Here is a 16804-nt window from a genome sequence, read left to right as displayed (position 1 = left end):
TGTGTGATAGAAATAGGGAGCCCTGTACTAGGCGATCAGAAAGGTAAATAAACTGTGGGAGAAACTGCTATGTGTTCACCACTTCACTTTTCTTTTTCCTCCTGGGCACACAGCTAGATTACATTCCAGACTCCTTTGCAGTGAGATGGGAACCCATGACAAAGTTCTGTCCAATGGGATAGGGCTGGAAGTGATATAGCTGCTTCCCAGGCCTGGCCCCTATGGTATTCTCCAGCACAAGCCTCCACACTCCCTTCCCTTGGTTGCTGGCTCCGTGTAGATCTTGGGGAGGAGGGAGCTGAGGTACTAAGGGATGGTAGAGCTACACGGTCTCTGGAAAACTGTGTGGCAAAATCCCTCCCGCACACATATACACCTCCACTACCATCACCACCATTGTCAGCCATTGGACTGTAACATGAGAGAAATAAACTTTTGTTTTATTAAGGCATTGAAATTTGGGGTTGTTTGTTCTAACAGATTACACTGACTAATACATTTGCCTATTTATATATGTTAGAAAACAACTAATTCCTGTAATATCAGTTTCATAGAATTACATTGCTATGTTACTTTTAAATTCATATAATTCATCTCCTTTATTTGACAGGTGATAAAACTGAGGCCCAGAGAAGTTAAGTGACTTTCTCAAGGTCACACAGATAATTAGTGTTAGAACTTAAACTAGAATTTAGATATTACCCTCCTTTGAGGGATTTGGGTTGCACCACATTACTTTCTTTCTTGCCACATTTCAAAATGTCTATTCTATTTAAATTTTTATTTGCATACATCAGATTAAATATCACTTTTACTCATGTATTCCATATGCAGGGAACAAGAAAACTGGCCTGAATACCCCATATTTTGGGCTCTTCTTTGAAACTTGTTCTCTTTGTTTTCATTTAACTTTTCACATTTCCCTTCTAATTCTACAACTTTTTTTCTTTAATTATTGGATAGTGCTGCAGCTGTATCCTGAACACTGTTTCTTAAACTGTGATGAGAGACCATCTGGCAATATTTTCTTTATAGCTCCCGCTTTAGCTTTTAGCTCTTGGCAACAAATTCTTCAGAAACTTATTATGGGTGACAGGCCATTTTTCCCTCTTCCTACCCTCCTTCTTTCTTTCTTTTTGTTATACTTGACCAAATACATGAAGGCTAGCTCACTTTCAGGCGTGATGCTAGGCTTTAAGGGTAATGCTGCAGAGGATATGATTCCTGCCTTCCTGTCTGCCTGGCTCTAGGGTGATAGTCACATTTCTGAGGTACCCATAGCCTAAGGCTTATGCTCACCTAAGTAATGAGGTCTAAAGATATTAAGATATTTAGATATTTAAGATATTGAAGGGCTCTCTTCTGGTCTCTTAGAAGTTCCCTGTGTTTGTGCAGAGCAGAGACTCCTTTTGCTATTGATATTTTCTGTACAGATATCTAACTTATGAATACCACTTATGTAGAAAAGAACTAGTTGTGCATACACTATTCCCATAAATGACATTCATTTTGGGGAAATCTCATAAACCTTTGCTCAAGGCATTACTCTCAATCCAGAATTCCATAATTACCATGGGGGAGGGACCAATCACTGAAAATCCAGCTGGGAAAACAGTGCGTGTGGTCTGCTTGCACACAGTACAGATAAACTTTATGTTCATCAAATGAGAAAGGGAAAGTCTAAATTGAATTTTGATCTACTAGAGAAGTTATTTGGTCTATAAGAGAAGTTATTAAAGAGAGTTATTATAAAGAACCCCTGAAGTAATTCTTATTGTAAAGTCAAACCCCCTTTCTTTTAAAGTATAAAATAGCTAATTTTGTAAATCGCCCCCCCACTTGTATTTTTTAAATATGAATTTTTTTCTGTGCCTGGTTTCTTTGAAGAAAGACTCACCTATAGTGGTGTACAAAGTTTAAATGTATAAAAGAAGTCCCAAAGGGAGGCCGAAGATTCTGTCCTTGGTATATCATTCCCCACAGATCAGAAGAATACGCAGCTGGGGAAAACCACCGATTGTGAGAGGAAAAGCACAATCGATGCTCAGTATCCTTTAGAGACAGAGGCATTCCTAGGAGTATATAAACGAATGGGCTCCACGGGCAATAGCAATGAACATGTGAGAACTGAGCTGGGGGGGGGGGAGCTGTGGCAGGGGACATGGGAATTGGGGAAACCTTTAGCAGTTCACATTGTGCTATCTGCCTTCCTCATTTCTATGCTTTCTGAGTCAGCATTAGCTAAATTTTCCAGAAAGCTATCCACAAAGTACAGCCTGAGCATTCAAGGGACGTCACTCATTTCCCCTGGTGACCTTGACAAGTCAGAAGCTTGAAAGCAGGGAAATCCGGATGTCTCGGTTATGAACTGGAGCAGTGGGGGCCCCAGCATATTTCCAGAAGTCTCCATCCAGACTGGCGATTGCATGCCTCTGTTGCTGCCAGGGGCTGGCTGAGGTGTTTCTCTGGCTCTGAAGGGGTTGGCACAATGACCAAGTGCTTCAGCCTGGTGTTGCTTCTTGCCTCCATCTGGACCACAAGGCTCTTGGTCCAAGGCTCTCTCCGGGTACAAGGTAGGTTTCTTAGCAGAATGCCAACCTGAGGCAAGGCAAGGTCTTACAACCTGTCCTGAGCCTACCAAGCTCTTGATTGTGGGTTGCTGGGAGCAGGGCAACCCTCAATGTCCATAAAAGATCGAATGGGTGGTATGGGTCTGCCAGAAAGGTTTTCACCATATCGTTCAACTTCACCAAAACGATTCGCATTCACCTTTATGTTATCTCTACTTTTGCTTCTTGGGTTATGGACTATTTTTAATGAGAATATTTTTAAACAAAATGTTGAGGAGAGATCATTTGTTTTTAAAACTGTTTCATTGAAGGAGCAAAAAAATGAGTGTAAAAAATTTTAAGCAATTGCTAAGTCTGGGAAAAACACATAACTTTCACAGAATGTTGGTCTGTTTTATATTTTTGGAAGTTCCAATATAATAATTTTAATTTCAATTTTATACTATCATGGGATGCATATGTTTTTAATATGCAATAGTAAATTAACTGGAAAAAAATTTGTGAAATATAGGTTTGAAAATTAGCCATCAGTTCTCTACCACAGGAATGACTTGAAATGATTTCTGGGCTTTTGAGATGCCTAAATGGTAACTGCATTCTGCATTGCAGGCAAAAAACTGTAACCACAAATCACTCCTTTCAGCTCTGGGCAAGTGAAACTCTGAGTACATTAAAGGAAAAATCGAGTATTCCTATGCTGGAAGGTGCCCTGAGGTATAAAATATATCAGGAACAGGCCTCCAGAGTTGATTCATATGTTGTTGTATTTAATTTTATAAGGGAGGCTAGAGTTATATAACTGATTTTTTTTTTTCAAATACAAGAACTATTGCTGTCAAATAAGTTTGGTCCTCTCTGAAATCCCCCAAATGCTGCCATTACTGAAACTATTTTGGAAAATTGTTCTTTGACAATGACTCTATTACACTCTTAGGACCATCCTCAATAATGGCAAAATTTCCTAAGGAAATTAATTTTTTGGAAACAACTGGAAATTATTCAGAACCATGACTGAGGAAAAGGTGGCCAATGAAGGTGAATGGCTGAGGGTAGGAGTCAGTCTCCTTCACGGCCTATTATGCAGAGCTACAGAGCTAAGTGTGTGTGTATACTAATATGTATTATATATTTAAAAAGAATGACTTGGAATGATTTCTAGGCTTTTGAGATGCCTAAGTGGTAACCACATTCTACATCACAGGCAAAAAATTATAACCACAAATCATTCATAACAGCTCTGGGAAAATAAAAATCTGAGCACTTTAAAAGAAAAATTATGTGATCCTAGGCTTGAGAATAGTATCTCAAGAAGACATTTTATAGATGAGAAAACAGGTAGTGAGGCCAAGGGGCTTGCCTAATGTCACACAGGCAGTAAATAATAAAGCTTGGGTTTGAATTCAGCTCTGTCTGACGACTGAGCATACACTATTGCTACCATGCTTGTGGTTTCCTGAGAACTCTTAAGAGATTAATGGTGTACTTCTTGGATACCAACTCCCTATTTTTGTCCTTAAATGAAATAGGAAAGCTTGAAATTGGCTGATATTTGTTAACTATCTACTGTAGACCCAGCCTCTGCTAGGTACAAATTATCTAATTTATTTCTGACAAAAATTCTTTGAGGAAGAGATAACCATCCCAATTTTACAGATGAGAACGCTAACTTGCCCAAGGTCCCACAGCCAATTAACATGACAAGAAATATCCAAAGCTACATCTATTGCCCAGAATAGGTCTATCATTACTACTAATAACATTCAGAGTGAAAATGAGGTACGATGAGAGAGTATCAAGACTACTTTATAGTGTAACTAGTAAACCTGCAAGTATCCCCCCCCGCCCCCCCCCAAATAGCCAGCCCTAAGAGGTTTGAGCAATAGCAAGCTCATGGGCTACATGAGCCCAATTCCAGGACAAACGGTGTCTTCCAAGAGTTCAGCTCTAGTTGTGTGTGTGTGTGTGTGTGTGTGTGTGTGTGTGTGTTTTCATCTTTTCTCCATAGCACAGTGGAAAGTTTAACTAGTTCTTAACAGTGCTAGTTAAGAACTAGTCAGTGGTAATTGGGTCTGTGCCCTCAATCTGCCACCTAGTTGCTCTATATCCTTGGGCTTGGGAAAGTTACTTAATCTCCCTGAGCCTCAATTTTCTGTTAAAAGAGACAGGGTTTGGCACAGAGTAGCATCAACACACTATAGAAGTTGGAATTTTATTGGTATTCATGTTAATACAAGAGGCTGTTCTGTCACAAAGCCTGCATTAGGGTGTTGGCTCTCAAGTCTCTCTTGGCGAGAGCAGGGTGGGGAGGCAAACAAGGCCACCCACAACTATCGTGCATGACCAACACGCGCGTTCCTTCCCCAGCCCCTGGCCCAGAGCACGGCGAGGGGGCAGGGATCTCTTAGAAAGGCTCCCTCCGTGTTTTCAAGAAGAAACTTCCTTTAAATACTAACCTAGAAAGTGGTCGAAGCGTTTTACTGGGCATCTAATGCACAGATCTGTGTACAAGAAATTACCTGGGAGACTGAATGAGCCTTTTATGAACTTTCGAGGATGAAGCCCAGTAGGACTAATGTACCTGAATGCAGTGCACCTCACAGTCTCATACAGGGCTGTAAATCGTAGAAGTCAGAGGGAAGGGATCAAAAGGACTCTAGGTTCGTTAGATTTTGAGTAAAATAGTATTCGCATTTTAACCCTTCAACTGCCTCAGCTTCCTCAGGAAGGCTATTAGAAGACTGAAAGCAAAATGCTTTGAAGGTAATATAATGATAATGTTACTTATGATTTACTGAGTGCCTACTGTGTAGCAGACACTATGTTAAGCATTTTTGTTTGAATTAACTCATTTAACTCTCACTATCCTCTGCAATAGACATTGTTACTCTCTCAGTTTTATAAATAAAGTAATGAGGCTAAGAGAGATGAAACAGCTAGCCTAAGGTCACAGAGGAGCAAGCAACATAGGTAGATTCAGATCCAGGTCTGACTCTAAGACTCTTAATTCGGTTAGTTTCTCTGCCACGCAAGTTTTACTGCAAGTTTTACTGCCCAGCTCCTTCAGGAACTCCTGAGCAAGCCTGCCCCCCAGTGGTCAGAGGAGACCTGGGACTGAGAGAGCTCTTATTATACCAAGTGCAACATTTTTCAGCCCATCTCAGAAATATTGGTGTCTCCAAACCACATTAGTTTGGAGTATTGCTAACTATGCTATTAGCAAGAGCCCTGAATTCTGTCTTTCTCAAAGTCTCGCACCTTTCATTTTATAGACTCTAAAAAGTTTTGTAGCAGCAGCATCGCCTGGACCCTACCCCAGGAACTGGTAGCTGAAGCTCCTTGTAACAGACAAGGCACCTTAACGCAGTGTGGTAGAGTGGGCTCGGGTCTGAGGGGAGGTACCTTTGATCAGACCAAGCACCCACCCAATCCAGCAGGATGTCCTTGTGGGAAATGTCTGGCCTGTGTCCTGTTATTTCTAAACTCCAATTCCAGCCACAATGACCTCACTGCTGCATCAAGACAATAATGCTGTGCTGGGGAGAGGAGCCTAAGGGCCATGAACAAGGACAGCAGCAAACTGAGGATCTGTGTGATTCCTTTGCAGAGCTTTCCCTCTCGGGGTCATGCAGAATTATGGGAGTCACCCTTGTAAACAAAAAGACAACTGAGCAGCTGAATTTCACAGAAGCCAAGGAGGCCTGTAGGCTGATGGGACTAACGCTAGCCAGCAAAGACCAGGTCGAAGCAGCATGGAAGTCTGGCTTTGAGACTTGCAGGTGAGCAATAGCTGGGTTCACAAACACAGCCGGAGCTCTTTGGCTCTGTATTCTTGTTCAGCCATAGGGATAAATGTGTTCGTTTAACTAATATGTGTTCTGTTATAGCTTTGGATGGGTTGCAGATCAGATCTCAGTCGTTCCTCGGATTCTCCCAAACCCCAAGTGTGGAAAGAACAGGGTGGGTGTTGTGACTTGGAGAACTTTACCCACCCAAAAGTTAAAGGCCTATTGTTACAACTCATCTGGTAAGTCACATCTGCAGCCTCTCCATGTGCTATGTTTTCTCTGGGTTTCTCTAGCTGTAGAATGTGTCTGAGAAGAGTGACCATGAGCACCAGCAATCATAGTGATGATCATTTAACCCTCTCAAGACTGACTCTGTGACCAGGCTAGAGGTGGCAGTGTGCTCCTTGGAGGAAAAAGTTAGGGAAAATATGATTGACTGGCAACATAGGGGGAGGGCATCCTAGAAGGCCTCATTACCTCCACCCTGCATCCCATAAAATAAACAGGAAGAGCCCTGGTCAGGTGGTTTGGTTGGTTGGAGTGTCATCCCATACACCAAAAGGTTGTGGGCTTGATTCCGGGTCAGGGCACATACCTAGGTTGCCGGTTTGATCCCCAGTAGGGGTGTGTATGGGAGGCAACCAATCAATGTTTTTCTCTCACACCAATGCCCCTCCCCCTTTCTCCATCCCTTCCTTCCTCTCTCAAAATCAATTTTAAAAAACATATCCTCGGGTAAAGATTAAAAAATAAAATAAAATAATAAACAGGAAGAAGAGAAGGAAATATCCATTATGGACAAAGTAGTGTACTAAGTTATCTCACTGAGTCTTGAGAACCTCCCTACGAGGTATGCTTTATCAACCTCATTTTGCAGGAAAAAACTTAGCTCAGAGGCTATAAGTACAATTGTCTAAGATCTCAATAATATAAAGGTTCAAACACGAGTCTAACTCTAAAGTCATGCTCTTCCCATCACCCTACATTCCTTTATGGGAGAGGAAATCCAGCCGCTACATTTGATGTTATTTAGAACAAGACCCAATCTCCATTTTATGAAGGAAAGAGTTGAAACAAGAAAGTAGAGCTGATGTGCTGACACTCAGCTGTCACTCTTTCAACTTTGTTGGGGCCCTTGTTTGCCTTAGCCCAAGGGCTTTACCTTCCCAGAAAGGTGTAAGTACCTTCTCAGAAAGGTTTTCCTTTTACCAAATACTTGTCCTCCGTTTGTCATAAGAAATTCTGCCTGATATATTACTCTTCACCCATATTCAAAAACCTGACCTTCTAAAGGTCATACAGCTGAGCGGTGATACACAAGGATGGATCCCAAAACCATTCTCTACGATCCAAGAGATAAATGCGCATTGACAATATTGTTTCCCAAAGGCAACATAGGGTCCGAGCAGTTCTCCCAAGCGGGGAGCTTTGCATTTCTTTTAGTCCTCAGAAGATATCCCTCTAGATATGTACTGTCAGAGAACTGGGTACAAAAGAGACTTGTAAAAATTCAAGTGGCTATACTATCACTTTGAAATAAATCAGGTTGACCGGCTTCTCCTTGTGAGGATCACCCTAAACCTACCCGTGTTTCTTTGTTTCTGTAACTTCCTTTTCATTACTATCTTGTGAGATCTGGGACTCGGAATAACTTTAACCCTGATTCATTGCCACTCTCCAGTAGAAGTGACTGATGCTTAGGGTATACCGTGCTATGGTCACAGTCAATAAGGGAAAGAGCCAGGATTTAAATCTCAGATCATGGCACTTCCTTGTAGCACCTTCCATGGTGGTAACCGCACATCAATAGCGCAGGCCTGGAATGGGTCCTGGGCATCAATATTTTTTAAGCTTCCCAGATGAGTCTAACCCACAACCAGAGTATAGAATCACTTTTTGCTAGAAGGTCTCTAAGGTCTAAATTCTAGGATTCCAGACACTTCTGAATTCCCCTATTTCCATGCAGTTGCAAACATCTCCTTTACACTGGACTGCACCCTCTGCCCTCTGTATTTCATCTCCACCCACCTCCATTAATAATCATGTCACTCCTATGCTCCACAACATTGGATAACTTCCCATTTGAGAGTATGATGTAAATAACAAAGCTTTTTGCACATAAAAGTGGGCATATATGAGAACTTGTATGTCAGTTGAGAGCTTTTGTGTATCAGTTTGTGGACCCCAGTCAAAAATTCCTGCTCCTACAGAATAAATTCCAAATTCTTTACCATGACAATTATGAATCACAGTACTCTAGCTCCGAACTGTCTTCCTCGTCTCATCTCTTACCTGCAGTATTTCACGCCGCCGATCCTACGCACACCCTACTCTCCAGCCACACTGTGCTCCTTCTCGCTTTTCTAACATAATCACACTTTCAGACTTCTGGGTTCTTGGATTCTGCTAATGCCTACGGACTGGGGTAGTCTCTTCCCCCTTCCATACTAGATGAGTTGCTCCTCAGTTCCAGCCATTCTGGCTTTTTTTCCCTCCATCAAACATGCTGAGTTCATTCAACTTCGGGCTCTTGAACTTCCCATTCTCTTCATTTGCAATTCTTTTGTCCGAGACCATCAATGGCTGGCTACTTATCACCATTCAGGTGAAGTACCACCTCCACAAAGAGATTGTCTCTTATCTCCCTGTCCAGAGTATCTGCCTTCCATTCCCTGCCCCTCCAGTTTAATCTTTATCCTGTTCAATTTTCATCTCAACTTTTACCACCCTTTGACATTTCTGCCTTTAAAAAATAATTATCTCTATCCTTCCAGTAGCATATAAGCACCTTACAAGCAGGGGTTTTATCTCATTTGCACCCTGTCCCTAGCGATTAGAGCAGTACCTGCACAAAGTTGGAGCTCAGTAAATATTTGTTGAATGAATACGTAAGCCTCCCTACCCTGCCTCACTGCCATACCCTCTGTGAATCCCCAGTGATCTCCCCTTATCCTTATCAAAATACTCGGTCCTCCCAGAAACAGGAACCATGCCTTACTTGTCTCTATATTTTCAGTTCCCAGCACAGTATATTGTGCTCAGTAGTTTTTCTCCCTGATATTAAATTGTTTTTAATTTTCTGAGCGAAGAACTCAGCATTGCTCAAAAATGGGAAATGTAGCTAAAAGTTCAAGGCAGAGAAAGTCAAGGATAATGTCTGTTTGAATAGAAGTATTTTCAAAGTAAAATGAATATCATAAAATTCTGACTGAATGCATGTGTAGTCAAATGTTTCATCAGTACTACAGATAGTATCCATGATCTTGATTGATAATTTAATTTTCAAAAATGAATGGAATGACTTTTCTTTTTTATTTTATTTTAAATATGTCTTTATTGATTTCAGAGAGAGGAAGGGAGAGAGATAGAAACATCAATGATGAGAGAGTCATCATTAATCGGCTGCCTCTTGCATGCCCCCCACTTGGGATCAAACCCACAACTTGGGCATGTGCCCTGACCAGGAATTGAACCACAATCTCCTGGATCCTAGGTCGATACTCAACCCCTGAGCCATGCTCAGCCGCACAGAATGATTTTCCTTCATAGCTAGCATTCCAGCTGAAGCTACCCCCTGCCACAAATAAATAGGGGTTTTAAATAGATGCAAATTCGCATTATAATATATTCATGGCTCTGCCATTTACTAGCTCTGTGACTTTGGGCAAGCCATTCAGTTTCTCTGAACTTCAGTCCCCTCTTATATAAATGAGGGTCTGATAAAATAGTTAAATGAAGTGCTATGATGACTCAGAGCAAGATGCTCAACAAATGTTAGTTTCCTATCAACCACATTCAATAGATTAAAAAGCAAACCTACATCTCTCCCTTATTTCCCCCTGCCTTTTTCGATGAGCACAGAGAAACTTAGTTTTAGTAGATCTTTGTCTTGAAGGGGTGTCATGTGTGTGTATTTGGTCTCCCTATCTACTCCTTCTTTTCACTTTTCCTTCCTTGCTTTGTCAAGTAGTGCACATATCATGATGACTAAGACAGACCAGTAGGAAGGAGTATAATGGGAGCCATGACAAGGGAAATACAAGGAGGTAAAAGAACATGTGCCTCGGGACCCCATCTGGTCATCGAGTCTGCCTAAGAAAGAGATGTTCAATCTGAGACCTGAAGGACAAGTAAGAGTTAGCTAAATAAAGAGGGGGCAAAGAGTCTTAGAGGTGAAGAAAGCATCAAGGTCCAAGGCTTGTGAGAGAAAGCATATCAAAGAACTGAAGGAATTTCAGTATGGTAGGAGGAATGAGAGAAAGACTGATCAAATCATGGAGGGCCTTACAGGCCATGCAGTAGAGACAGTCACCCAAGGATTCTAAGGAAGGAAGTGATATAATTAGATTTGCATTTTTGCAAAACCATTCCAGCTCCAGTATAAGGGGACTGAGGGTTGGGGTGGGTGGGAGTAAGACTAGAGGCAAGAAGACCAGTTAGGAAGCTATTGCAATATTTACTTGTTATTTCATTTTTTCTTCCCCACAGATATTTGGATTAACTCATGCTTTCCAAATACTATCACCACCAAAGAGCCCATATGGAACACTGAAACAGCAGCATACACAGCAGAAACAATTGGCAGTGACACTGTGCACTCAGCATTACCTACTGATGTGCCGTACTCTACTACACCTCCTCCTGCCCCTGCTCCAGTGCCCACTTCTCCGCCGAAAAGAAAGTTAATTTGCATAACAGAAGTTTTTATGGAAACTACTACCATATCTATGGAAACTGAATCATATACCGAATCTAAAACAGCATTCAAGAATGAAGATGCTGGGTTTGGAGGTAAAGCTGTCTGTGTCTGTGTTGTGTGTGTGTGTGTGTGTGTGTGTGTGTGTGTAACAGACAATACATCAACACATAGAAATTAGGCTGTCTCCAGATTGGGCATTCAGGACCTGTCAAATACAAATACAAACTTAATGCGAACTCAACTCTCATAGTCATAGAAATTGAGAGCTCTAAAAAACCTTAATGATTAAACTAAAAACCATGAATACAAAATAGTTTTTCTTTTCAAACTCAACTTTTAAAAATAAATTACTATCTATGAATATGTAGAAGTTTTTAAAAAATATATACCTTAAATGCATATGATTAGAAAGTTGGTTTTTTAATTTCTTATATGCATATAATGCATAACCCATGGACACAGGCAATAGTGTGGTGAAGGCTTAGGGTGGAGGTGGAGGGTGGGTGCAAGGCAGAAGGGGTCAATGGGGAAAAGGGGGCATCCGAATGCTTTTAACAATAAAGATAAATAAATAAAATAAAAGTAAGGGTCTTACACTTGATTAGCTCCAAACTTATCATCTCAAGGCCACACATGGACTCTTCCTGTCACAGTGCAACTGGTAGACTGGACAGCGTGTGAGAGGCAAGGCCAAGGAAGGGTTCTATGGGCAAAGCAGCAGATGTGGACCCAGCATCCTAAGGGGCCCCTGTGTGGTCGCAGAGAAGGCTTTTCTCCTTCACATCTGAGCCTCAAGCCCGGTAGAGATGCATGCTAGGTGCGTGTTGGAAGAGCGGTGCGCAGCAGTGTGGGAGTGAGGGACCAACGGCCATCTGTTTCCTCCAGGTGTCCCCACGGCCCTGCTAGTGCTAGCGCTCCTCTTCTTTGCCGCTGCCGCCGCTCTCGCCGTGTGCTACGTCAAAAGGTGGGGTTGTTGGCACATCGTTCGTCTTAACATCTTTGTTGTATCCCTATCTTGTGTTTTTCCAAAGTTGTTATTACAGGCTAATGGCCGTCCCTTTGAAAATCAAGAAATAAAAAGAAAAGATTGACATCCAGGGGAAGATGTATATGCTTTATTTGATGTTTGATTCTTTGCTTTTGGTGGGAGGGCTGGGGGGCCAGCCTGAAGTTTGTCCCGCGAGCTTACTATCCCCTCTAAATGAACCCGTTCGGGTGGGGTGCGCTCATGTACTTGAGCATCTCTCGGTGTTAGCATCTCTGGCATAGAGTGCCCGGGGCGCGGAGCCAATACGGCCGCCGCAGACAGAGCACTATCTGCTGTTGCGCGTGTTACACAGAATTCTCTCCCTTTAATGTCATGTTTATGCCCGCAGGTACGTACAGGCCTTCCCTTTTACAAACAAGAATCAGCAGAAGGAAATGATTGAGACCAAAGTGGTGAAGGAGGAGAAGGCCAATGACAGCAACCCAGGGGAGGACCCAAACAAAACCGACAAAAGGCCCGAAGAGCCCAAGGGCCCGCCCAAAACTACCGTGCGGTGCCTGGAAGCCGAAGTTTAGATGGGAGAGGAAGGAGGGCACTGAGGCCGACTTCTTTCGGGACACAGATCCTCGCCCCAGATGGGGAAACTAAAAGGGCCAAAGGACCAAACAAGCCCAGCCTTGCTGCCTAACTGGAACCAGCTCGGGGCTGCCTTTGGACTATGTAGGTGACGTAACCAAAGTGAATTCCCTTCTTGCCGCGATCCTTGCTGGACCCTGTCCTCCTGCCTCCAAAGCTTCCCAAGCTTTTCTAGTCTTGTTATGTCCTACTAATATCTCAGTGGAAGAAAGGAGCTTTACAAAGCACAGGGATCTAAAACAGCTAATCAGAACACATTTGTAAAGAGGCCTCTGGGCTGGCCGAGAACAGGCGAGATGAGAGCCAAGAAACCACCGAAACCAAGGCTTTCTCTATTGATTCCACACCAGATCCCTTCTTCAGCTCTGCAAAGGAAACACTTATACCACCTGGCATGTCCTTCTGAGCCAGGCAAGAGCAAAAGAAGGAAGGAAAAGTTTAGCACTGAAGGCCATAGAGTCCCGTGACTTGAGACCTGATCTCTGTAAAGCCACAATAAACAGAGAGAAGGAATGAGGCCGAGGACATTCACAGCATATTGTCAGCAGGGACGACAGATACAGGCAGGGCCAAAGTGTTTGTTTCTGAGCAACTGGAGTTGGAATCACTTTTTAGAACATACGCACATTTTCTTTTCTCTCTCTCCTGCTGCTGCTATTTTCTCCAGAAAAATATACTTTTACAAGAAACCAAAAAAATCTCTTAGAAATTTCTAGAGTTATAGGATTATTACTGAGGGAAATTACTGTGTTAAAAAGCAATGAAATTTAACATTTGTTGAACGCCTACTATATATCAGGTGCTGTGCAAGGTATTACATCCTGTAACTGAGTGTTATTCATCAAAAGATTGCATATAGGATAATGTCTGAAGCTAATTTTTTTGTTTTGATATCCCTAGCTTATCTACTTTTAAAACTAACTTTTTGCTGAGACTAATATGTTATTTTCTCTAATTAGGAAACCATTATAACCTTAATTTATTATTAACATACCTAAAAAGTACATTACTTTTATACAACAATGCACATTTTTAATGCCATTAACATATGTATCACTAGCTCTCCTTTTTCCAGCAAAAAGAACCTAAGAGGCGCAGAAATACTTGTAAAATATTTGTGCCCCAAAAATAAAAGCATGTAGAAAACTTCTTTGCTCTTTTATTTACATAGATGTATTATACCTTTCGTGCAAAATAAAAGCAATCTGTTGTTTGCAAAAGTAAGAGACAACTATGGTTGTTGAACTACAAACAAGTCTTAACCCAATAGGATATACATCACCATGTGGGGCTGTGGGGCTGTGGGGCTGTGGGGCTCTGGGGCTATTCTTGCTTCATATGGTTTTAATTATTTTTTATTTTATTTTTTGAGAGAAAGGGAGGATGGAAGGGGGACAGGCAGAGAGACAGAGGGGTGGGGAGAGTTGTTCCATTCATTTATGCATTTGTTGGTTGTTTCTTGTATGTGCCCCAACTGGGGGTTGAACCGGCAACCTTGGTGTATCAGGACAATGCACGAACCAACTGAGCTACCTGGCCAGGAGCATATGGTCTTAATTTTAGTTGATCAAGTACACACACACACACACACACACACACACACAGTTCTTTTCCTAGGACGCAGGTCCTGCATTCCAATCCTTTTCAGAGTTAATGGGAAGCAGGAGATTCAGGATAGCTCATTTGCTTTTTTCTCTAGCTTTCTGTCTTCCCCTCTCTAGACTGATAGTAATTTTTTCCCCTCACAAGTGGCCCCACAGCTTCATGGTCCTTTTATCTCAGAGGCGATAACTAGTTGGCATAGTCTTTTTTGGTTGGCCCACAAAGTATTATCTTAAATTTTGGTTTAACTGCCAAGAATTAAAAATCGAGATATCACGAAATCATATTTTGGGATTTCCTTGAAAAATGGTAATACCTGGAGATAGAGAATCCATACTCCCTCATGCAGTAACTATCCGATACTAAGTGGTGGCTGTGCTCTCTCCACTTCACCACCGTCCTCATTTGCAGTCCACCATTGCACCCTCGTGCCCAAATAAAGATGCCATTTCCTATGAATCTGGTAATACGTTTGCTTTTTCCCCCACACCCAGCCCATTTCACTCATTTGCAACCTGCCTGGCCCTGAAGTTCATGAGTTACAAACTCTGGTTTGTCAGTCCTTAAGCTTTATCACCCTCATCTAGTTCTCAGGAAATGAAGAAGAAAAAGGGGGGTAGGAATCTAAGTTTGTGGTCTTCCTTTTGTGTGTGCTGAGATATAATCAGATCTCCCACACTAGAGACATCTTGTGGGCATCTTCAATATATTAGGATACTATCATCTTCTGCTAATTTAGACAGGTGTATGCCCTACCCAGGAGATGGGGGAAAGAAGAACAATCCAACCAGCTACATATAATCATTACATAGCCCAAATGTCAACTGCAAACATACTGACGAAAGATGTGATTTATCATCATTATGAAAGGAAGGGAGGGAGGGAGGAAGGAAGGATAGGAGGGAGGAAAAGCTAACATTTATTGAGCACAAGCTAAGTGACAGTCATTTTCACATGTTGTCCCATTTAATTGCCACATCTTCCCTGAGAAAAAATTTTACAATTATGTTTTTATAGAAAATTATCTTTTTAGAGGAGTTAAGTCACTTTTCTAGGTCACAGGTCTAGTTAAATGGCAAAGTTAGGGTTCAATCCCAGGTCAGCATGACTGCTGAGCCCATACTCCTTTCCCTACACCATGCTTCTTTTACCAGTGACAGTATAGGAATATAAACTATTCCAGTATGTAAGCTTGAAATAGATCACTTACCAAAAGCAACAGTGGTGAAATGCGATTAATAACTCAGGACGTCTGTCCCAGCTTCAGGAATCTTTCTTAAACCTATTTCCAGTAACAAGGCTATATTGTGGCTGCAGCCCAAGGTGTCATGGCAGTAGGGAAGAGATGGTAAAAATGAGAAATAAAGAAAACGAAAGCATATTTGAGAGAGAAAACAATAAGCTTGGCTTGATTATGTGTTGTTTGAGGTATGAAAACAGAATATCTGAGCAGATATGCATGTGGCAGACTCTTTGGCATGTTCATTCTTAGGCTAAACACTTTCTCTGATTGATACAGAAAAAGCATCGCTGAATATGACCATCCCAGGAACATAATAAGATTTGGGGGATTCTGAAAGGTGATTCTGGTGGTGGTGGTGGTGGTGGTGGTGTAAAATATGGACTGAAAATATTGTTAAACCAAACCTAGCTGATCATTTGACCCACCTAAGGAGATTTGTAAAAGCTCAAAAGCATAGGCCCCCATGCCAGCCCAAAAGAATCAGTGTTTTTACATGTTTAGGACCTAGGGATCTGTATCGAAGCAAACAAATACACAAAAGCAAAAAACAAAACCCAGAGAACCTGATCCGGCTGGGCCCAGGGCCAGGGCATGGAAACTCCTGAATGGGAGAGAAGAGGGGTTAGGGACAGTAAGACAAAGAGTGTGAAATAATCAGGGCTTGGACTAAGATAATAGTGCGAATGGGCAGAAAATCGGTTTCAGGAACATTTCTGAGACGAAAATCAGAAATACTGGCTAATTGATTAGATATTAAAATAAGTCAAAGACAACAGTGAAGTTTTTGTCTTGGACAATTCCATGAATGGTGATTTCACCAGTCAAGTTAGGGAATGAAAAGGGAAGCATATTTGAGCAAGAAGGTAACGAGAGTGGCTTATGTGTTGTTTGTGGTAATGGAATGAGAAAGGTGAAAGTATCTAGAAAGTAGGTAAGGTTTTAAATATGGGGAAAAGGCAAGACTAAAGATAAAGATTACTATGCTGCTAACACCAAGAGTCTTGGGAAGGAATGGGGTGAGATTAATTTGGAGGTAAAAGAGTGAAGAAAAATATCTAATAGTTGACAGTGGAAATTGTGGCAAAACATTAACACATGATTTTTACTCCTCTAATTGCTAGTTTAATTTTCCCTTTATTGCCCTTCCTACAAAGGACGATCTAGCCCAGCCAGGTGTTGCTCAATGGTTAAGCGTCAACCTAGGATCCAGGTGATCAGGGTTCAATTCCCGGTCAGGGCACATGCCCAGGTTGCGGGCTAGGCAGCCGGTCAATGACTCTC

At 41.9% G+C, this 16804-nt stretch overlaps 1 protein-coding gene across 1 annotated transcript; it reads left to right on the top strand.

Annotated features, from left to right (window-relative positions):
• The first annotated feature begins 1981 nt into the window (after window positions 1-1981).
• LYVE1 (lymphatic vessel endothelial hyaluronan receptor 1) lies at window positions 1982-13828 on the top strand. The gene is made up of 6 exons (XM_081154124.1): window positions 1982-2573; window positions 6175-6346; window positions 6455-6594; window positions 10844-11146; window positions 11940-12018; window positions 12431-13828. Exons 1-6 carry the CDS (start codon window positions 2489-2491, stop codon window positions 12615-12617), a joined length of 966 nt encoding a protein of 321 aa, XP_081010250.1. The 5' UTR covers window positions 1982-2488; the 3' UTR covers window positions 12618-13828.
• The last annotated feature ends 2976 nt before the right edge of the window (window positions 13829-16804 follow it).

This window comes from Miniopterus schreibersii, assembly GCF_964146895.1.
Source record: "Miniopterus schreibersii genome assembly, chromosome: 12".
Taxonomy (NCBI): Eukaryota; Metazoa; Chordata; class Mammalia; order Chiroptera; family Miniopteridae; genus Miniopterus; species Miniopterus schreibersii.
Note: the sequence above shows the minus strand (reverse complement) of the source record. Positions and strands in the feature narration are given on the sequence as shown.

Coding starts and splice junctions, on each gene's coding strand:
- LYVE1 (XM_081154124.1), top strand. CDS start 2,489: ATGACCAAGTGCTTCAGCCTGGTGTTGCTTCTTGCCTCCATCTGGACC. Junction 2,574..6,174: donor AGGCTCTCTCCGGGTACAAG/GTAGGTTTCTTA, acceptor ATTCCTTTGCAG/AGCTTTCCCTCTCGGGGTCA. Junction 6,595..10,843: donor CTATTGTTACAACTCATCTG/GTAAGTCACATC, acceptor TCTTCCCCACAG/ATATTTGGATTAACTCATGC.